A 23,320-nucleotide genomic window follows, 5' to 3' on the forward strand; every position below is an offset into this window, starting at 1 on the left:
AGCTTCTCTGCCTGCCTTTCTTTGGCATCCAAAGCGTATTTGGTGTCCTGGAGGTCCTTGACGGTCTCCAAGGCCTCCTGCAGCTCCTCGTCGAGGGCGTTGTACTTCTCGGTCAGTATTCGGTTCTCCAGGCGGAGCTCCGTGATGTGGCGACTCAGCTCCAGGTTGTAATGACCACAGTGCTCACGGAGCTGCTCCACCTCTCTAAGCAGGACCTCCATACTCCTCATCAGGGTCTCCAACTTCTCCTGCTGTTGTGTCATACTGTTGTGTTGTGAATACAATATTCATAAAACTAATGAGAGGAAAAATGATCCAGAAACATGGACTGCGATCCTCTCTCACGCGTCTCCCTGACTAATTTGTTAAATCCGGTTTGTTTAATCCCCTCCTTGTTTAAGCTCTTTCTTTTTCTGCCTGCTACTCTCCTGTTTCTTCTTCTATATCACTCTCAGAAAAAAAGGTATAAGCTGTCACTGGGACAGAACCCTTCAAAAGGGTTCTAATATGTACCATTTAGGTACTAATATGCATCTTTGAGGGACTTATATGCACTCTAGGTACAAAGGTATACCTTTTAAAAATGTAGCCTACCGCCACACCTTTTTTACACACAGCTTTATATCTTTTTTTCTGAGATTGTACATCTACATCGGACGTCATGCAACATTAGTGTTGTTATTGTTAACTACTAAAACTCGTTTTGGTTTAAAAATAATTTTCTTAAATGCTTACAAAAGCTACATAAAATCTAAACTTTAAAAAATTCAATGGAAATTACAGTTGTTGACTGGTAATTTAAATAAAATAAGTTGAAGTTGTAGTACTAAAAGCTACAACTATAAATACAAATAAATAAAAGTAGAAATTACTAGTAAAACTTAGTAAAAATGACAAAAGCACATTTAAAATGACTAAAACCTAAAACTAAAGTGAAAATAAAAACTAATAATTAAATTATTATTAGCTTATTCGAAATATTAATAAATATTATTATATGAATAACACCAAAATAGCACTGTCCAATAACAGCAGAAATGTGATTTACTAGACAAAAACTTAACACAAAAAATGTAACATAAAATTACACGTAATATTGTACTAATATGCTAGCCTTATTAGTAGAGTGACAAAAATACTGTAGAGTTTGATTGGATTTGTGCGTTTAATATAATCAAGAACATCAAAGTTATGGAAAGTGTTTTCTCCTCCCTTTATTTTGGTACCCAAACCAAATTATTTGCATTGAGTTATGTTTTATTCCTGCTGTCTGTGACACACCAGACAAATGTTGGGGTTGTGAGATCTAAAGGACATTCTGCTTTTTTTTTTTTTTTTGCTTTTTTTTTTTTTTGCTTTTTTGTGTGTGTGTGTGTGTGTGTGTGTGTGTGTGTGTGTGTGTAATCCCCTTTATAAGACGTTGTTAATGCATCGATGCACACACATAGATTCGCATTATACTGTAATTAAAGACAGATGAACTTTGGTCCATGTGCATCATCAAGTTGAATGATGTCTGCTCATAAAACTCTTAATGTGATCAGTCAAGCAAAGGCAAAAGTGTCGCTAAGCCATCATAATCACCAAGGTGATTACCATGCCAATACTTTAAGTCTATAGTACTGCTTATCCAGTACGCTGTCAGTCTATGGTCCTCTCAGAATAGACACTAAAAATAACCCCAGTGCATAGATCTACTCTGATATAAGACATTTCTATTCTAATGAATGTGCAAAAGGCACATTTGTAGAGTGAGAGAGCTGTACAGTGTGCCGCTATAAAAAGAGAGGTCACATTAGATTAAGTCTGTCGCCATAGTCTTTTAATCTGATGGCATTGACCTTATTCACAGCAGCGCCTTATTTTAATGTGAGGGATACATCAGTGGGTTGTACTGTCATTTAATGCGTTTTTGGATTGTTCTGCTCATTGAGGGAAAGCCACAAAGAGAGCTTTCCGAAATTATCGCCACAAACTTGTTCCACAATCATCACTGCTGCTAAAAAAGTGCTTCTGACATGTAGTACTTTTGTCATGAGTTATGACCCTGCAATTCTTTCTGTTGTTCTTTCTGTTTGGCAAAAAGAAGAAGAAGAAGAAGAAGAAGAAAAAGTTTAGCATAAATATTTTTTTCTATCCAAAATATTTTATAGGCCTACATATTAAAAATACAATAACATATATTTTTTAATTCGAACTAGTATATTTAAACTTTGAAGAAATATTACAAAATATTATTGCGGGGCGATAAAATACAACAGAACAATGTACAACACGATGTAATGTATCAGGGTTACTTCTGTCTTAAGTTTCTTTGTGTTTTAGGGGCCGTTTTCCACTAAAAACTGAAAACTTTGTGCGTTTTGGCCATTCATTTACATGACAATAACGTTTTGGGTTCCTGGAAACGGGGATTGTGTCTCCATGTAAACTACAAAAACATGAATGTGAAAATGTTGACAGCATGCACATGTGTGTTTAGTCTATATAGTGTTTCTTTACAAAGTGGCATTGCCAGTTACTGGCCTGGAATGAAAATACACCCTTTTAAATAGTTTTCGCTGATGCTGTGAATGGGGATTATTTTGATATTGTCATCTGTACAAAGATAAAACTTTTCTGTTTTAGTACATCGTTTTTGTCATGTAAACGTACACTTTGTTTGGTTTTCCCTGTTCCTGTTTGCCTGATCTGATCATAGTTTGTTTCCATGGTTTCTTATTAAGTACACACCTGTTCTGTGTCAGTTAATTAGCTTTAGAAATAAATGAGTGTACTATTTTCTTGCATTGAAGTTATGTTGGCTGTGTAGTGTTCATTTCTCCCGAGTTCATTAAAAGTATCTTCATCATGCATTCTGCTCTTTTTGAATTTGAATTGTGATTTACGCTCACTGTTATAACCAGAAAGTAACGGTTTGGTATTTCTTTCGTATTTCATAAATTTTTTGTGATCAACTTTTTATTGTTTTTAGAAATAACATCCATTCAAACAAACAGACAGGGAAGGGGGAGCAACAGACATATTATCCATAATTTAACAATATGAAAGAGTGAGAAAAAAAACCTTATATAGTCATTCCTTTATATAGTCCAATATGTTGGAAGAAAAACATATATGCATCAATGGTACTAGGTTAAGCCTTGTTAATTCATGCTGTTGTATATTCACAAGCCACTATTTTATGTAGGCTAAGCTATGAATCCAATATGTTTTTGCACACATGTGCGGAGTAAAGTATTTCACAAATTTGATTAGGCTATATAAAATTATTTTTAAAATACACAAATGGCACACAAAAAAAAGATCAGTAAAAAATATAGAATATATTTAAAACACAATACAGAACTATATATACAACATTTTAATATTGAGTTTCATAAATGATCAAAAATAATTCATAAAAATATTAGGCCTATATCAAAATATTCACAATAATAAAATAAATATTCCTAAATGATGAAAAAATATCAAAAAAGTAGGCGTAGGGGTGTAGAGATTTATATATGAAGAGTTCAGATGCAAAAGCCATAAATGCCATCTGAAATTTTCTTATAGAATGATCATTTTTATCAAGCTCGTATATTTAAATTCAATAATTTCACTTAAATGGCAATGAAGATTAGGCTACCTATTAATTGTCAAGTGAAATTACTGAACTTAAATACACAAGCTTGATAAAAATGATCATTCTATTAGAACATTTCAGATGGCATTTAGAGGCTTTTGCATCTGAACTAGTCATATATATTCTCCCAGATATATTTCTCCCATATTTTTGGAATAAAACATGTTAATTTTTACTCAACTGCACTTGATTTTTGTTTGTTTTTGTTGTGCAATGAGAAGATAAAATGGTTTAATAGCTCATTTTAGCACATGTGCGGACAATGTGTTGCAGCCACTTCCGCCGTATCATAGCAACGCTCTTGTAAACAATCCTGGCCCATTCATCGTAGTCTTCTCTCTTTCTCCCTCTCTTCATGTTTTAATTTCTTTTCTAGTGGTTATTAAAGCAGCTGAACATGCACCAACCCGAACTCTTTGCAGGGGATGAGGCAGGCGAACCTGGGCCATCTGTCGAGTCAACAAACCAAGAGGAGAGAATAACAGCCCGGCGCATCCGCATAGCCGCGCGAGATGAGGCCGCCACACGGTAACGTTAGACATTCATCTCATTATTCAGATGCTTGTTAGTGATAATACTTCTCACACATTTAAGTAACTTATTCTGGTTTAATGACGCATTGTATATATTTTGTTGTTGTTGCAGCCTTGGTGAAGATTCCCAGGGAAAGTTGGATGTTAAAGAAACACGGAAAAGTCAGAAGGAAGTGGAGCAAAGGGAAAGGGTCAATATATATTTAATAAAAGGACAAAATAATTTATTTAGTATTATATATATATATTGCAATATTCTGTTTTAATGATGGTCTGTTCAGATAATTAGCATTATCATACAAAAATGCAATAGCCTAACTGGGATGATAATTAAGAAATATCTTAATAATTAAGAGTATTGTAGATTTGAATCACTGTACTGTACTGTAAGTACTGAATATTGTGCACATAGTGTAAGAGGTAAGTTTGATCAGGTTTTCAGGATAACTGTCCTCTCCTCTTTTTGCAGCAAATGGCAAAATTAAAAAGTGATGGTCTAGAAATGGTGACCAACATCCAGGTAGCTGCCGACGCCAGAGAGTCTGACAGGAGAAAAGAAAAAGAGGAGGCATGTCGACTGAGGTACATGCAATATAACACTTATTACTATATTATAGACAATATCACTAAAATGTTTTACACTGGGAGAAACCAACAATATGACAATAAGCCTTTGAAATTGTACCTCTGTGACATTTGTATTCACAATAAAAATCATTTGATTTTGTGAAGGAGAGAAATTTTGGAAAACGAGGCCAAATCCAGTCAGGAAAAGTTTGAGGAGATCACTCGCAAATGGACAGACGCTAAAATGAAACACTCCCCGCTAGATCTGAGAGATGCTCTGAACAACCAGCAACAACTCTGTGAGCAGATTAAAGTGGACAAGACTAAACTGATCAGTGAGCTACAGCAGGTGAACACACACTCACACACTTCAACGTGCAACAAATGCATCAAGAAACATATAGACTCAAAATTAAGAGTGTTTGTGTGTAGGAGCTGAAGGCAAGTGATGATCGCTATGTGAAGGACCTGAAAAGACAGGCTAATGACGTAGACCTGCTGACTGAGAGGATAGAAGAACAGGCCTTAAGTCTAAAAAAGTCATACCGGGAGGACCTGCAGCTGATTGAGGTGTGGTACTGCCCCCTGCAGGCTGGAGGCCATTTTTGCAGATACAAATCTTTATTCCATCCTTCATCATTTGAGCATAATGTCAAGCAATATACATAATGGAATAAATATGAATGCATACTATTTCTTTTCTGTGAACATTAAAGAACTCGTTTGATGAGGAGAGGAGAACGTTGCTAACCAAACACAGGCAGAAATGGGAGCATCAGATGAAGGAACGTAATGAGAAAGAGGTACAGCGTGTAACATGTAACGCACACATGCACAACGGAGTAAATCAGGGATCCGTTCTATTGATTGAAGCCAATATGAATGTAAATACCTTTGATTGAAACCTTTTAGACAACAGATGCATATTTTTCTGCAGCTGAGGAACATGATGAAAGGTTTAAGTCTCCCTGAGGAGTATGAGGACTGGCTGCAGAAACTAAGGGTTCAGACAGCTGAAGAATACAACATAGACAAAATCAGTTTGGATACAGAAGTACAGGTGAATTTGATATGGATTTAATTACAAGAATAACTACTAATAACAATAAGAATGTTACTGTATATTGCTTAGATGTAACTATACTAGATACAGTAATGCTATAGGTACAAATAAAACACTGATTTTGTGTGTATCTGTGTGTGTGCAGAATATAAGGAAGAAGGTACAAGAGGCGAGGTTCATGTGCCATATGAAAGAAGAAACACTTCATTACAATTTTGAGACGCTAAAGAAAAGAGAGGAAGAGAACACCATTTTAAAATCCCTATTGAAGAGGAAAATCATTAGGTATTGAAAGTTTTACAGGTTAATCTTAGTACACTTTTTTTTTTAAAGTGACAGTGACTTTACTATTGTTACGATGAGGCAAGGACGAAGCAGAGAGAGAATCCATACGCAAAACTCATTTAATGACACAAACATGAATTCCAGGGCAAACAAAGGAACACAGAACTCAGGACAGGAACATGGAAACAGCTACAACGACCGACAAACAACAACTGAAGCACAGACGTTTATATACACAGGCAAACAAGCTAAACAAGATAACAAGGGGGTGTGGTTAATCAGAAACACCTGGGGAGACTAATAAACAAGAAAAACTACAAAGGACTACAAAACATGGCACAGGACGGGAAATAACAAAAGTCCATACAAGACAAGGGAAACAGTACAGGAATCATGACAACTATCACTGTTCACTTTAGTGACAGTAAAGACATTTACAGCGTTGCAAAAAAAAAAAAAGTATGCCAAATAAATGCTGTTCTATTTTTCAAAGAATCTTAAAAAGTATCATAGTTTAAGCAGCACAACTGTTTTCAACATCGATAATAACAAGAAATGTTTCTTGAGCATCAGATCAGCATATTAGAATGTTTTCTGAAGGATCATGTTACACTGAAGACTGGAATTTTAATTTTAAATTCTAATCAAATGTCAAAATATGACTGATTTCACTGTATTTTTCATCAAATAAATGCATATTTTTTTAGTACAGCAAAACCCCATTATCTGGCCATTTAGGTTTCACTGTAATGCCTTACATTCTTGTGCAATAAATAAATGAGCTCAGCAAGAATCATTACCAAATACTTAAAGGTAAAGCGACACTGTAAAAAGTGAAACCCTGATCTAACCCTTTAAAAATGACTTTCCTTTATGTAGTGAGGTAGATTCAGTCAAATTTTATTTTATTTTTGACTTGAATAAAATATACCACCCAAAGCATAGGTTACTTCAAAACACTTTTTGATAGAATGAAAAATTAGATCCATAATAACTGTGATTCTGGTAATCTCCCCCTAGGAAAAGAGTCAAGAATACTGATTACTGAGTAGTTTTTTTTACTTGTATTTACAACTTATCTGAATTTTTCAGACTGCAGGACGTTCTTAACAACCTAAAGACTAAATGCGGCAATCAGGAGAAGCAGTCAAAAGCAGAAAACCAATCACTGAGCAATGACTATCCCCGCATCAAACAGCAGTACAAAGACATGCAGAAGAAAGCAAGGTGAGCAAACTTACTCACATCATAATCTAGAAACACGTTCAGACAGTCCCTGGACATTCCTTGTGTTTGTGTGTGTGTGGACAGGCACTTTGCAGCGCTCGATGCCGAGCATTTTGAGAAGCTATGGTTGACGTATGAAGATGAGGTTAAGGCCCTGGCACACAGGGCGCTAGAGACGGACCGAATTATTCACGAGCAGCAGTTGGGTCTGGCTTGGGTGTCTCCTCCGGTCCCCTTCATGGAGCGCTCCGGCCCGATCAAACAGCAGACCGTCAGGAGGACGGACACACAGACTGCTGCAGATATCCTGCAAGGCGAAACAAGAGGACATTTAGTGGAGGAATCTGAGGGCCTGGAGAACACTGGAGTTAACAGAAGCACAGTGAAGAGAATTCTGGAGCTGCTATGTGATGAAATGGTGAGTGTGTGTTTGTGGCTGATTCTTTAGGTAAGACACTTTTGGCTGTCTTGAAATCTTGAAAAATGTCTGCGTTAAAACATGTATTGCTTATCCTACAATACAGGATCTTATCATGGCCTCAAAGTTAGCATGAAGCATAAGTTGCGACAGTCTTGTCTTCCCTATTGTATATATATCAGAGTGAAACGGCTTCTTGAACACGAAAAAATGGAGGGCGGGACTTGATTTTGTCCATGGGGAATTGATTGGATCGTTGGATGGTTGTGGTTTGCTATTGCTGTGATGTCATGTGAGTGACAGGTTGTCCCGCCCTCGCACCAGTAAACACGTTATCAGATAAGAAAAGAGATGTTGTTGCAAGAGGGAGGGGAAGTTATTTCTGATTAAAGATTATGCGCATATGAATTAAATAAGAAATAATGTTGTGCACGGATAAATCATTCATAATAAATACTGCAATATTCCATAACGAAATAAGAATGATCCATTTTAATTTCATGGTGATTTTGATTTGCTCACCCTCATGTAATTCCAAACCTGTATGACTTTCATTCTTGTATGGAACACAAAAGAAGATATAGAACATAATGTTATAATATTTATTATGTTTTGTCCATATTGTGAAGTCAATCGGTTCCAATGTTGTTTAAGACTCATGTGTATAAAAGGTTTTAGTTCTTAAAGGGATATTCACCCAAAAAATGAAAATTAGCCCATGATTTACTCACTCTGAAGCCATCCTAGGTGTATATGACACTCTTCTTTCAGACGAATACAATCAGAGTTATATTAAAAAATGTCCTGGCTCTTCCAAGCTTTATAATGGGAGTGAATGGGTGTATGACTGTGGAAGTCCATCAAAATATATCCATTCATGATAAAAGTGCTTGTGTAAGAAAAATATCCATATTTGAAACTTTATCAACTAATATAACTAGCTTCCGGCAGACGGCCGTACGCATCGATTTACGCCAAAAGAGTAACCCTTGAACTTGACGCACAGCGTAAGGACGGACGCGGTTGCCCAGCCCTGTTTGTTTGACCCACGAGAGGCGTCAAAGCTTACGCTACTCCTACATCCTACGTCATACATCGTCAAGTGTTACTCTTTTGGCGTAAGTCGACTTGCGTAGGCCGTCTGCCGGAAGCTAGTTATTTTAGTCGATAAAGTTTTAAATATGGATATTTTTCTTAGAAGAACGCATCGCTTCACTTCAGAAGGCCTTTATTAACACCCCTGGGCCGCGTGGAGCACTTTAATCAGGGATGGATGCGCTTTGATGGACTTCCAAAGACATAAACCCATTCACTCCAATTATAAAGCTTGGAAGAGCCAGGACAATTTTTAATATAACTCTGATTGTATTCGTCTGAAAGAAGAGTGTCATATACACCTAAGATGACTTCAGAGTGAGTAAATCATGGGCTAATTTTCATTTTTTGGGTGAACTATCCCTTTAAGAAAAAAAAAAAAAAAAAAGTAGAAACTCCTAATTTTAACAATTAAAAACACTATAAATCTATAATAGAAGGGAAGTCAAGTCAAGTCAAGTCAAGTTTATTTGTATAGCGCTTTTCACAATACAGATTGTATCAAAGCAGCTTCACAGTATTAAATTAAAATAATACAACAAAGTAAAAAATTCTTGTAAGGAACAGGCCCAAAATAGAGAAATTCTTGTTGATTTAACTTTTCAACTCTTAAAAGTTAAGAAAAATAAGTAAGGAGACATCATAAATGATTTAAAGTGATTATAATCTATTCTTTAAAACTAAAACAAACATGTTTTTCTTTTCAAAATCCTCTATTTCAAAAATCACCATTGTATGTATGCGTTTTTATTTATAAACTATTGCGATATCTTATCATTTCTCTTTTTCTCTCAGGGGTTTCTCGTAGAGAGTAAACTGCTAAAGCTGTTGTCTCATCTGGAGAAGAATGAACAGTCCCTTATGAAGCTAGATGCCATTTTCTCGGTAAGTACAATTATACCTGTAATAAATTATTTTAATTTAGTTATATTAACATAATCTTATTTAAAATGCAAAAAAAAATAATAATCACAAAATCAAACTAACACTAAATTTGTGAGCAGCAGAAGTACCAGAGGTACATCAGCTTAGAGGAGGGCCTTCGAATGGAGGCCTTGGAGTCAAAAAAGTAGAGAACCACAAAAAACAGTCTAAGTTGATTTCTTCTGTCTTTTATGCTCACAGGCAATAGGGATTGAGAGTGAGGTGGATGTGTATAAAATGGCTGAGTTCTTTATGAATTACAAACAACATGGCGGAGAGCAGAGGGAACAGATGGAGGTAAAAGTGGATCCCATCACCTGAGTTCAACCTCTCACTGTGTCACTCTGGAAACAAACCTAAACATGTTCCACTTCTCTTTTGTCTTTTTGTTAGGAAGAGGAGACAACCAGTGAGCAGGGAGACTCAGATGAAGAACCCTCTGACCTCATCCATCCTAATGACCTACTAGTGGCTCTGAAAGACTTCACTGCCCAATACTGCAGACCATAGTCAGTGCACTAGCATTTCAAACCTAAACGTTTCTGTCATCACACATGTTCCCTGAAATCTGCTGTATTATGTGTCCAGTGATGTCCAGGCCTCGCAGAAGAGCAGTGTTTTGGGTTTGGAAATGAGAGATGACTCAGAGGATGAAGCATACTGGGAAAGCATAGCCAATGTCATGCCAGAGTCCAAACTCAAGCTCTGGAGTGCAATAGATACAGCTCTCAACAAGTACCAGTAAGTGTGCATTTCATAGTCAATCATTACAGCATATAGCACCCAAATCAAAACCTTGAATTTGACTTAAACCTGTATTATTCATGACCATCGTGACTGGATTACTGTAATGCTTTATTAGCTGGTTGTCCTGCATCCTCAATAAACAAGCTACAGTTAGTCCAAAATGCTGCCGCTAGAGTTCTTACGAGATCAAGAAAATATGATCATATAACACCGATTTTATCATCACTGCATTGGTTACCTATAAAGTTCCGTATTAATTACAAGGTATTGCTACTGACTTATAAAGCCCTAAACGGCTTAGCTCCAGTCTATTTAACGGATCTTCTATCACCCTATAATCCATCGCGCTCTTTAAGATCACTAAATTCAAGGCTTTTGGTCATACCTAGGATATCCAGAACCACTAAAGGAGGGAGAGCATTTTCACATTTGGCTCCAAAACTCTGGAATAGTCTTCCTGATACTGTTCGTTGCTCAGACTCGCTCTCCCAGTTTAAAACTAGATTAAAGTCGCATCTCTTCAGCCAGGCATTCATATAATCTTACAGTTCAAACTACAATCCGGCCTCTAGCTCATAAATGCCAGAGGAGAACTGGCCCCCGACTGAGCCTGGGTTCTCCCAAGGTTTTTTTTCTCCATTAGGTCACCTGATGGAGTTTTAGGACACCATTAGGTCACTTGATGGAGTTTTAGGACACCATTAGGTCACCTGATGGAGTTTTAGGACACCATTAGGTCACTTGATGGAGTTTTTCGGTTCCTTGCCACTGTTGCCTTTGGCTTGCTCAGTTGGGGATATTTTGGGGATATTTAATTTAATTTTATCAATCAATAAATTCCTCTTGAAACAAACTTTGTTGTATTATTTTAATTTAATACTGTGAAGCTGCTTTGATACAATCTGTATTGTGAAAAGCGCTATACAAATAAACTTGACTTGACTTGACTTGACTATTAGTAATAATAAGGATGTTTTATCCTCAGCACTGCACTGACTGAAAGGGCTGAGCTTCTGGTGGAAACTCAGGATATACAACAACAGAATACTGAGCTCAGACAGCTCCTGCATCTTTACACATCCTCCAAGGTGACTGAGTGTGTTACATGATGTTAAGTTTCAGTTTGGCTGTTAACTTCAAATCATCTAACTTGATTTCTCCCGATAGGCTAGTGCTGAGACAGAGACCCAGACCACCAGAATGAGGCAGTTCCCCATGTGATATAACTTGAGCTTGAACATTTAAATTGTAGTGTTGAAATGCATATTTTCCATCATATAGATCAGGGTTTCTCAAACTCGGTCCTGGAGGGCCGCTGTCCTGCACAGTTTAGCTCCAACCCTGATCAAACACACCTAGCTGGGAGTTTCTAGTGATCTAGATGCAAATAGTGTTTTTTGATTTATTTATTTTTACGGATTTTTTTCCCCAAGGTATGAGTAAGAAATAAATCATTTTCAACACAAGAATCTGAAGATGTTTATTTTGAAACATGAATTGATTACATAAATTTTTCTGTGATTCCAGTGGAATAATTTGTATAATTTTACATTTTGTGTTATAGCAACTAAATGTCAAATGTTTGTTTTATTTTGTTTTTATTTCTTTAATAACACATTGGCTGATGCATCATCATCCTGTGCTTGCTAAACTTATCTAAATATTTAACAATTTTAAAGTGAATGAACATTGCTCTTAAGGGGGTCATCTTCACACATCTTTCTACACATTACTCGATATGTTTTATATGAAACTTGGATTTCAAAAGACGCGAGCGCAACGGTCTAGCGCTGTAGAACTGTTGAAAAGCAGCACAGCATCGATATCTTTGACACTTTTCGAGACTTCTCAGATAACATAAGTAAGTTTTGTCATAACTGCCTTTATATGTGAACATTCACATTCAGACAAGCTAATCAAAATTATCTGAAATGACTGCCTTCAGTATTGGTCATTACAGTTTTTCTCAATTGCTGAAACACAATTTCTGAAACCTTGCTCCATTTTCTGAAAACATTAAACCACTGATTCTTGAGAGTCAGGACAAAACACATTTTAAAAAACTTTTTTTAAAAACACACACTATATCAATTAGAGTTATATGTTTCTGCAGAGAAAGGTCTTAGCTATTTAACCATGTAAAGGAACAGGTTCTAAATAAAAACACATTTTTAACAAATAAACATGTTTCCCTTCAGAACTGGATTTGTGTCAACTCCGTCAGACACACTAAAAATTATAAAAAATTTATTCTTCAAATCCAACAAGAATCTAAAGTTCTGAAGTATATTGTAATAGTGTTTAGTTACTCTGATATGTAAAAAAAATCCAATATAGAAACTTAAGTTGTGATTTCACACTATTCTGAAAGCTCAGATTTCTAAATATTTGCATTTTCAAACTTTGATTTTAATTTCAATATTGTAAAAACAAATTCCTTAAATAAATAAAACATAAGAGGATGTAGATCAAATGGTCCTTTATTACAAAAACAACATAAACTGAAGGAAGAATATTTGTTTCCCCAAAAAAATTTACAAAAACATTCATACATCCAACGCTGTTGACGAAGATCTGACGGTGTTGACGAAAAACTGACAGTGTTGACGGAAAATGTTTGAATGTTTTACCTCAGATTTGTGAAGTGTTCACCTGTTTGTCATGATATGTTCTGACAATAAAGAGTAGTTTAAAACCACAATTAACACTCAACTTACACTTAGGAGCAAAAATCTGCCTTTAAACTTGAAAGAAATAAAGATTTGACATTTATCGTGATAATTATCGATATCGACTGATATAAAAAAATAATTTCGTGATAATTTTTTTTTGCCATATTGCCCAGCCCTACACTGGTTTCTCATTTCTCTATCTCTGTCTCTACATATATAAATATATTAAAGTGCTGGCAAAGTTACACGTTACACAATAATAAGCAGACCACTGCCTGCCCATTCTCTACAAGTCAGATACGTATGGTTAAATAATGTAATGCATGCTATGTATGTGCATTTATGTGTAAATAAAACCTTGAAATAACAGTTTAACCCTTCACTATATTCACAAATAATATTATATTCGCACATTAAGAGGTTATTGGTGGATTTGTCAACTCCGTCAGACATAGAACCTGACGGAGTTGACGTCTGACGGAGTTGACGTAAGGGCATGTATTTTCCCGCCAAAACATGTACTGTACACTGCAGCTAGGTAGTTTTTCCTCAGTTGCTAGCTGTCCCAATAACCTCACTAAAATGCTTAAATTCAATCCACTATGGTTTAAAAAAAGTATCTTAACAGAAAGATGGTATTGACATGGTGCAGCTGTGACCATAGGAATATTGACATTGTTTGTCTAAAATATAAAAAAATGTAAAACGCACCAGAGCATGTGTGGTAGTGCTGCATTCACCACAGGCAGGGAGATGAAAAGGGGTCCTCAGGGATATAGCTGACCATGCTATTTCCTGATTTAAAGAGGTTTATGAAAAAATCTGACGGAGTTGACAGAAACTGAGGACACAACTTTAATAGGCAGATTTTTATGGAAAATATTGTTTGATGTTCACTTCATGCATTGTTTTTTATATTTATACCCCTTATTTTTTATTTGATATATATGTTTTCACAATTGTAGAGCTTTTTTAAAGTTTTTTGTGATGGTTAATATTGTGACCTCTTGCTGAGGACAAGTGCAATAACATGGACCTTCTAACCACAGACCATACATTTAAAAAATTTTCCCCAAAAAGATAAAAAAGTTTATTCTAAAAATCAGATAGGTATATACAATTCCTTTAGATTTAACTTTGTAAGTATGTCAATCATGATGAATTTCTTAATTTTTGCTACAAATTAGACTTTTCTATGTGGGACATGTTTTGTCCCGACTCTCAAGAATCAGTGAAACACTAAACCTCATCTTCAAGCACTATTCACAAAATCTCTGACTCCTCTTGCAAAATGAAACTTTCGCCTCAAAACAGTTTTACCTGTGTTCAAAATCAAACACTGCTCTCAAAGTGATATACACTATCAAGCAGTCAGTAAACAATACACCAAATAATAGAAAACACATTGTTCAAAACATATAGTTCTCAGGGAGAAGTACATTTTTAATCTCAACAAATTGCATATTTTTCCCTCATTGTCTTTTGATGAACAAAAACATGTTCTATCATAGTAGCTCAAAATTGATCAGAAATGACTACTCTGCTTTGCTCTTTGCATTTTTTTCTCTCCTCCTTGTACCCCTATTTTTACAGTACTGTACCCTGCATCTCACAAACTTGTCCTTTGTCTCTGATACTGTCATTCTTGTTATTTGTTGATATGAACCTGCAACCTATCAAAATCTATTGAGCAGTCAGTACTGTTACTGTAACAAATGGAAAGCACAATGTTCAGGGCCATACAGTTTGTTCATTGTACAGTATACAGCACAAGGATCAAAGGAGTAAACATGTGATCAGTGTGCTTCTTCTTGTCTTTGGGCATCATTTGAAACAGGTTAAAGCAATTTTGAGTGGTTGTGTTCAATCAATGACATGTGTTCTCTATTTGTATTTGATTGTTGCCACTAGTGTTTATGGATGACATGTGCATTACAGTGCAGAATGTGTTTTGAGAATGAGAATGTGTTTAGAGTTTTGCTGAAAAGTCTAAGTGAAATCTGCAAATTGTGTTTTACCATGTGAAATGGTTTAAGGTATTGACAACAGAACAGACTGCACAGTTAGCTAGAGTTCAGGCAACTGAGAACTTTGTTCAGCCGATGGGTTTTAGTGTTTTAGCAATTGAGAAAAACTGTAATGTCAAGATGACAGTCAAAAGTAGCCGATTGTTAATTAATGACAGGTTCACATGGTTTGAAACATTAGCCTATACATTTTAAAGTTTTTTTTCTTTTCTTTTTTTTTCTAAACAATAGCTCTGATCTTTTTTTAATGTTTTTGTATAAATTTTTTTTTACATTTTTGCCTAAATAATTTTGTACTTCATAATCGTTTCGTGGTTTAAATTGAGCTGAAAAGCCTTTAATAAGAGGTCAAATAAAAAATACACCTAACGTTACCCTGAAAAATATCCACTCATTTTTACTAGTCACTGGCATGTTGCTTTTCATAACCTACAGTTCTCATTTTGTTTGAACTCTGGATTATCAGTTGAAATGTGGAAGTTTCCCAGGACTCGTTACGCGGACTGTAACGGCTCAGAGGCGAGCGAGGAGAGGAGATTACAGTGAACATCGGTGGTGTCAAGCACTTTCTCTACAGGGACGTTTACGCGTTTGGCTGAGCTGGTGAACCGAGCCACGAATTCCACACGAGAAGATCTTTCTGCCCTTTGCGATGACTTAAAGCGAGAGTTTTATTTTGACAGAAACCCAGAGGCTTTATAAATGCATCCTAGAGCTGTATTACCACGGAAAGATTCACATGAAGCGAAGAATCTGTCCCATTTACTTCATAGTTTAACTATTGGGGAATCGACGTGGAACATCTGGATGAATGCTGTAAAAGCCATTTAAATGAGGTGGAAATGCTGGCGCAAATAGCAGAGAAGGTCAAGACCCTGAAAGAGGATGTGACGGCCACTAGAGCCCAGAGGTGCCAAGCGTCCCTGCGGACGTGCACGAGCTCCAAGCGCACGATGCCGAGGGTATGTGGAACACCCGATCCTTCACTCCATCTAGACGGCTTGCATCAGCTGGTTTACGGTGAAATATATTTTGCGATTCGTGTCCTCTTCGAACAAATTGCGTTTTATGATTTCTTTCATGAATATAATAGACTTTCTAACCATCATGCCTTTTTACTTAGTGTTGATTCTGGACACTGCCATGATGATGGAGCTGGGCAATGTTCAGCAGGCAGCGCGGGTGTTGCTCGTCATGCGTATCGTCATTCATCGGGTCTGCGAACTCTCGCAATAGCGCTTAAAGGCAGCCTGATAGACAGAGATGAGTCTGCTTCTCGTATATGAGCGTGGGAGTTCTCCTGTTCTCGGCGTTGGGATACACAATAGAGGAGAGCCACCCGGAATCTATGTTCACCAGCATCCCACTGTCCTTCTGGTGGGCGGTAAATTCCATGTCCACAGTGGGTTGGACTGGAGACATTTACCCTAAAACCACACTAGGCAAGTGTATCGCCGCTTCAGTGTTATGTTTGGCATCTTAGCTAAATGTTGCCACTTCAACTGATCATTAAGACTTTCGGCGCTATTTACAATAATTAGCATGAACTTGAAATCATTGCTAAGCGCAAGAGATCGAACTCAGCGTTACGTGCGGAGGATGAAGCGCAGGGGTGTCCGGAGGCTGGAGAAGTGACATCACAGGCTTCTAGCAACCATTCGGTGTGAGATAGAGCTGGTGTGACCACGAAACGAAGTAACAGATGTATCCCTGTTACTCGGTGATACAGCAACCGTGTCCAAAGACCGATCTAAAACGCAAGAGTGACAACTAGAGAGTCAACTTCAAAATAATAAACTACTCAGGAAATAAAACCGATCAATATAGACAGTTCACTGTGTTATATATCTATGTATGTATTGTATGTATGTATGCATGTATGTATGTGTATGTATCTGTCTATCTACCAAATTATTCAGTGGCTAAAGTGATCCATCTTTTGTTTGAAATCACTTCTTTGACAACAAGTGCATATTTTTCTCCAGCTGAAGAATATGACGCAGGGTTTACTGTAATAACTTAAAACCTATCCTATTTGTTATAGTGAAATGATATTTTCTCATCACTGCAGTTACAATTTTATGTTGACGTTTTGGGATGAAATAAAACATTTTAACACTGGACAAACATGTGAGCAGCGTATGGACTGCAAAAGCTAGTCAGTCTTTTCCCAATTTTATCACGTGGCACAACTTGCTGCATTGCAGTGTCAACTTTTGGAAACTAGAGGGAGATATTTTAACATAAGATCGAGGTGAAGTGTGCGTAAACAACTAATGCTGTTGACACAAAAGGACACGCAGAAATTTCTAAAATATTTTCTAGCGTGCACTTATTTGTATTGAGTGGAGAAAGCACTGTTTTACACAAGAAAATATTACTTGTTGGGGAATTAACATTTCTCTCAAATCAAAATAGTATATAAAACAAATGTATAAGTGCAAAAAGTTTAACAGTGTAATGCCATAAGATGTCGAAGACCTAGTATATTGAAATGTACTTCTATCAGTTATAACACCAAACGTGTTTGTTGGAGAGAAAAAAAGAGAGAATTTGAGAGAGAAAAAAATATATTTTTATTAAATAACATTTGAAAAAGCTGTACTGAACACCAAAGAACAATATTAACTATGCAGATTATTAACAATATACCTAAGTAAAATAAATAAATAGCCAAAGCAATAACACTTCTGTTTTCTGTGTAACAAAATACTGTTGAAAAACAATCAGAACTAAACTCCATTGTGGAGATAATTTCAATCACAGATTTCAATATTTGGTTGGGATGAGTCACTGAGTATTTAATTATAGAATATCGAATAGGTTGTGCGATTATTATCTAAAAAATACTCCATGTTTTCGGTGCTGATGCGGTGGTGACGCGTTCATGTATGTAATGGTGGCGCTGCCAATAACGCACCTAAGCTGTCACAAAAAAACGGCAAAAGTAATGATTATGAAAATGTCAAATATAGCAAGGAGACATTTCAATTGTTTATTAATAAAAAAGTGTTTTCTGTGTCAGTGTCGGCAGCAAAGATGAAGTTGACGATGCTGACTCGCGACCTTCGCAGTATGAACGCTCCAGAGAGAAATGCACATTTCATACGGATTGCGTAAGCAGAGAGCAGTCAAGCTTTCAAATACATTCAAGCTTTCTATAGATATATTTCTCAGGTCTGTGAGGCAAGTATAGTTTATAGCTGAGTTTCGATCGGTTCATTTATGATACAAGCTCCAGTTCACGCGCCCGCGCCTCCATGTCCTGATTATATTGCCTGCTGTATTTACTTCTTATTTATTAAATCCATGTAAATGGTTGATTAAACATTGATTAAAAGTAATAAACAATTAATACAAAACGAAATTCACTTTAAAGAAAGGCTTTCTAATATGAAACTAGATAGTTTTTTCCTCATAAATGCGAACACGAAAAATAAAATAAAATAAATATTTTATATTCTGTGGAGAGCCAACCCTTCTTCATCCGGTGGGTAGCCTAGTATTACTTTTGATTTGCGCAGTGTAATTCACAGAATTACTAAAAAATATTTTGCCACCTAAAAGTAAAATATTTTTTGTGTCACGTCCGTTGCGGTGTATTGTGTATGTGTATTTCCCTCATATTAAATATAAAACGCATGTGTAGACTGATATTTTTCTAATGTCTGGACTCCTTTATTGAGGCAGTATGGATATATAAATAGACATTTCAATTGGTATTAAATGCATTTTCTGAGAATTTATATTTCAAGTTTTGACTGCAAAAGTCACGTCCATAACGCTGGAATTGCCCAATAGTAATTTAAAGATGTGGTAGCATTGGATCTGGACGGGAGGGATAACTCTGGGAGTTGGAAGGGGTGTGCTCGTGTGTGCCTTCACACACCGCGACACAGGTTCGTGGATCTGAGTGTCGCGATTTCGTTTTCATATCGCATATCGTTACAGCCCTAGTTATAACCACTTTAAGAGTGTGTATGCCTATCTTTTATGACTGCATGAGTAGCAGGCTTTTCAGGTCCTTCAATCAGAAAACATAAATTATGACTCTCTCCACCCCTCCCATCACGTCTGCTCTACACACACACACACACACACACACACACACACACACACACACACCTTTTCGCTCCTCTCACCAATCATGTTGCGCTCTTTCGGATTTATTCAGCTCTACACACGGACATGCAGTTGAAGTCAGAAGCTTTTTGAGACTTTCTTCACAGCTTTTGCCCCAAATATAAGTAAGTTTAATAACAACCGAACCTTTAAGTTAGAACATAATTTATAAAGTGGAGCGCGCTAGACCTTATTAATGCGAAAAACACGATTTTTTTTTTCAGGCTCAATCATTACAGGCTAATGATTTAAATATATTTGAATAATGTATTGAATTATTTTATAAAACATACATTTTACAACATTTTTTAATAAAAACTATTTAATCTTAAAGTGTGCAAAATTAGTTTCTGTCCTCTTTCTTGGCTATTTACATTTAGGTACGGGGAATGCTAATCGTATTTTTGACTGGATAATCAAGGAATAGGGTGAATTCAGGGTGAGTGGGATACTTCTTGCCAATGAGATGACTTGGAAAGTGTCCCAATCAACCTGAAATACACCCCTATTTTCAAGTGAAAACAACTTCTCTCGGGTAGGCTATAATTTCCCATACTTGTCAGATCGGGGCAAGTTGTCATTTGAATTTTAAATGTTATACATTTATACAACATATGATTTACAATATATATATGTTTTACCCATACAATTATTTGATATTTAAGTTTCCTTTTTGTTTTGTTGTCTTATAAATTTTAATGGCAGGTTTCATTCTGACAACTTAACGTAGCCTATGCCCTGTTGGCGAATGTCATAAAAAGGTCAAGAACGGTGGAAACTGATTTTCACAAATTCACACAGCTTAAAAAAGTATGTGGCAGTGTCTAGCACCGGTCTCTCCTAGAATATGTTGCTAATAGACATGTTACTTTTTATAACTTAAGGTCCTCTAAATGGTTCTTTTTTGTTTTGTTTAAAACGGGATTGTAGATGACATGTGGGAGTTCTCCAGGACTCGTTACGCGAACTGTAACGGCTCAGAGGCGAGCGAGGAGACGGAGATTGCTGTGAACATCGGTGGTGTCAGGCACTTTCTCTACGGAGACGTGCTGAACCGATATCCCGAGACGCGTTTGGCTCATCTGGTGAACCGAGCCACGGATTCAACACGAGAAGATCTTTCTGCTCTCTGTGATGACTACGACGACTTAAAGCGAGAGTTTTACTTCGACAGAGACCCAGAGGCTTTTAAATGCATCCTAGAGCTGTACTACTATGGAGAGATTCACATGAAGCGAGGAATCTGTCCCATGTGCTTCATGAGAGAGATGGACTATTGGGTGATCGACACGGAGTATCTGGATGAATGCTGCAGAAGTAGTTTAAATGAGGTGGAGACTGAGCTGGCGGAAATAGCAGAGAAGGTCAAGACTATCCTGGACGACCTGGAAGGTGATGCAACGGTCACTAGAGGCCAGAGGTGCCAAGCGTTCCTGTGGAAGCTCATGGAGAAACCAGAGTCATCTTTAGCAGCGCGCGTAATCGCTGTTGTGTCGTTCGCGTTCATCCTGCTCTCCTCAGTGGTCATGTGTGTTAGCACCATCCCGGAGCTGCAAGTGCAAGATGTCAAGGGAAACCTGGTGGAAAACCCGACCTTTGAGTCCATCGAGACGGCTTGCATCATCTGGTTCACCGTGGAATATATTTTGCGCCTCGTGTCCTCTTCGAACAGATTGCAGTTTGTGTTTTCCTTCATGAATATAGTAGATTTTCTAGCTATCATGCCTTTTTACGTAGTTTTGATTCTTACGCATTTGGGCACTGCTATGATGGAGCTTGCCAACGTCCAGCAGGCAGTGCAGGCGTTGCGCATCATGCGCATTGCGCGCATCTTCAAACTTGCGCGCCATTCATCCGGTCTGCAAACTCTCACCTTCGCGCTCAAAAGCAGCTTGAAAGAGCTGGGTCTGCTGCTCATGTACATGAGCGTGGGAGTTTTCCTGTTCTCGGCTCTGGGATACACAATGGAGCAGAGCCACCCAGAGACCATGTTCACCAGCATCCCACAGTCCTTCTGGTGGGCTATCATTACTATGACTACAGTGGGGTATGGAGACATCTACCCTAAAACCACTCTGGGCAGGTGTAACGCCGCTGTCAGTTTTCTGTGTGGCGTAATAGCCATCGCGTTGCCAATCCACCCAATTATTAACAACTTCGTCATTGTTTACAGTAAGCAGCGCGTACTTGAAACCGCTGCCAAACATGAGATCGAGCTCATGGCGTTACGCGCGAAGGAGGAAGCGCAGGAGTGTTCGGACTCGGAGGCTGGAAAAATGGCTTCGACTGACAACAGCTCGGTGTGTAACAGTGCTGCTATGAGCGCCTCACAAAGTGACACATATATCCCCTTACTTGGTGAAACAGCAACTGTGTCCAAAGTCCAACCTGCCCACAAACGCAAGAAAAAGTAGATCAATTAATATCAACAGTTCGCTGTGATTACAGCCTGGAAACGGGCTAAGCTCGATATCTATCTATCTATCTATCTATCTATCTATCTATCTATCTATCTATCTATCTATCTATCTATCTATCTATCTATCTATCTATCTATCTATCTATCTATCTATCTATCTATCTATCTATCTATCTATCTATCTATCTATCTATCTATCTATCCTGTAGGCTATGACCTCCAACTCCAAGTCTCTGTTCAGAAAATAATCAAATAAATGATTAGTAAATAAATACAACTTATTCATTCATTAACATTAAAGGAACATTAAAGTAAAACAATGCAGAAGTAAATGAAAAGGATTGAACATCATTTTAAATAACATATAATTCAAACTAAAACGATTTGGCAAAAAAAAAAAAAAGAGAGCAAAAATCATCAATCATTTCAATCTTATTAACATCAAAAGATTAAATACTCTTTGTCTCTGACAATATCTTACAGTAATATCTGACTGGTATTTTAACTGAACAAGCCTGAATGAAGAAAAACGACTATGACTTTAAAATGCAATTAGTGTACTCTGAGGCATTACAGTTTTTCTAAGTCACTTTGGTGCATTTCTCACATCACTATTTACATTTCCACAACAGTTAGTTCAACCTCCACAACATTTAGTCATTTGTGCACATCATAGTAGCAGTTTCTCATTCCTCCCAACAAATTGCAAATGCTTTTGGACATGCTTTCATACAACTCTCTGCTGTTTTATAACATTATCATTTGCTTATGTCATGTCAGTCAAAATGAACTATACTTGTGAATGCTGAATAGTCATTCCATATAAAACTAATAGTCCTCATTTCATTGCTTGAGTCATTACATACAAAAATGTTGAACTTGTTGTCAAAATCTGTCAAGCAAATTTTACACATTTTTTTAAAATCTTTTTTTCCTGAAAATGTCCCATAGACAGTATATAAACTATACCAGACAGAGAGGAACGTCTGGATGTGCATGAATGATTACAGTACTATGTATGTTGTATGTTCAGCTCCAATATGTACTGCAATATTGTTTCCAGTTGTGCACAGCTCTACCCAAAGGGAGTTTATGTTTGTTGTAAATAAGGGTGTATTTGTTCTTTTGCACAATGCTGTGAACAAATTAGAATTGCAAAGAGCATATGCAGTAAAAATGTGAAACATACATATTCAGTGTCTTGTTACCTCACTAAATACAGTAATGTGTAACTTTACTGTATTTTTCAAATGGCTGTGCAAATAGTATATAGTGCTGTCTTGAGCATTTTCAGGTAGTGTCACCAAGATCTGACTTTTTTGCATTGGAAAACATTTACAGAGTAAACTTTCATAATGAAAACATGACAAAGCCATTTGACTATCTTGTTCATAAACAATGGTGTCAGGACTTTTCATCTTGATGACACTGACACTTTCATTGACATGAAAACTTGCTTTTGAGGAATGAGCTCTCCATTTTGAGCAAGTGACACGCTTTTGCAGGTTATCAACTAGGTTTTGCAGTTTGTACTAATTGTTTTGAGAACTGCATTAACTGTTGTGCAAATGTAAATAGTGATGTGAGAAATGC

The 23,320-nt window shown here is 36.9% G+C and overlaps 2 protein-coding genes, 1 long non-coding RNA gene and 1 pseudogene across 6 annotated transcripts; 3 read left to right on the plus strand and 1 right to left on the minus strand.

The window, feature by feature from the left end:
• The first annotated feature begins 3,749 nt into the window (after nt 1-3,749).
• drc1 (dynein regulatory complex subunit 1 homolog (Chlamydomonas)) lies at nt 3,750-11,859 on the plus strand. Of its 2 annotated transcripts, none has more exons than XM_082147918.1 (16): nt 3,750-4,156; nt 4,274-4,352; nt 4,631-4,743; nt 4,894-5,077; nt 5,161-5,298; nt 5,445-5,531; nt 5,666-5,788; nt 5,937-6,076; nt 7,169-7,303; nt 7,388-7,721; nt 9,612-9,701; nt 9,942-10,037; nt 10,134-10,249; nt 10,329-10,481; nt 11,473-11,575; nt 11,655-11,859. In XM_082147918.1, the coding sequence occupies exons 1-16, from the start codon at nt 4,026-4,028 to the stop codon at nt 11,706-11,708; spliced, it is 2,076 nt and encodes a 691-aa protein (XP_082004044.1). In that variant the 5' UTR covers nt 3,750-4,025; the 3' UTR covers nt 11,709-11,859. The 2 variants fall into 2 exon arrangements, with proteins under 2 accessions (XP_082004044.1, XP_082004045.1); XM_082147919.1 differs by having other exon boundaries at nt 11,660-11,859.
• Nucleotides 4,444-7,483, minus strand: LOC309482572. Its single transcript, XR_014200306.1, has 3 exons — nt 7,322-7,483; nt 5,621-5,741; nt 4,444-4,703 (listed from the first exon to the last, which is right to left on the minus strand). It is a non-coding gene; the product is annotated as an uncharacterized lncRNA (long non-coding RNA).
• A 3,447-nt stretch (nt 11,860-15,306) lies between the features above and the next one.
• On the plus strand, nt 15,307-16,955 carry LOC309482955 (voltage-gated potassium channel regulatory subunit KCNF1-like; annotated as a pseudogene). The gene is made up of 2 exons: nt 15,307-15,319; nt 16,088-16,955. The product of its transcript is annotated as a voltage-gated potassium channel regulatory subunit KCNF1-like (transcript).
• A 2,137-nt stretch (nt 16,956-19,092) lies between these two features.
• On the plus strand, nt 19,093-22,298 carry LOC309481540 (voltage-gated potassium channel regulatory subunit KCNF1-like). Of its 2 annotated transcripts, none has more exons than XM_082146500.1 (2): nt 19,093-19,433; nt 19,689-22,298. In XM_082146500.1, exon 2 carries the CDS (start codon nt 20,244-20,246, stop codon nt 21,720-21,722), a length of 1,479 nt encoding a protein of 492 aa, XP_082002626.1. In that variant the 5' UTR covers nt 19,093-19,433; nt 19,689-20,243; the 3' UTR covers nt 21,723-22,298. The 2 variants fall into 2 exon arrangements, with proteins under 2 accessions (XP_082002626.1, XP_082002625.1); XM_082146499.1 differs by having other exon boundaries at nt 19,095-19,433; nt 20,239-22,298.
• The last annotated feature ends 1,022 nt before the right edge of the window (nt 22,299-23,320 follow it).

Source organism: Leuciscus leuciscus (genome assembly GCF_965113295.1).
Source record: "Leuciscus leuciscus genome assembly, chromosome: 19".
NCBI lineage: Eukaryota > Metazoa > Chordata > Actinopteri > Cypriniformes > Leuciscidae > Leuciscus > Leuciscus leuciscus.

Bases quoted from the DNA above. Each gene is read 5' to 3' on its own strand.
- drc1 (XM_082147918.1), top strand. From the start codon at position 4,026: ATGCACCAACCCGAACTCTTTGCAGGGGATGAGGCAGGCGAACCTGGG. The intron at 4,744-4,893 runs GTACATGCAATA...GATTTTGTGAAG, and splicing joins GAGGAGGCATGTCGACTGAG to GAGAGAAATTTTGGAAAACG. The intron at 7,722-9,611 runs GTGAGTGTGTGT...TTTTTCTCTCAG, and splicing joins AGCTGCTATGTGATGAAATG to GGGTTTCTCGTAGAGAGTAA.
- LOC309481540 (XM_082146500.1), top strand. From the start codon at position 20,244: ATGTGGGAGTTCTCCAGGACTCGTTACGCGAACTGTAACGGCTCAGAG.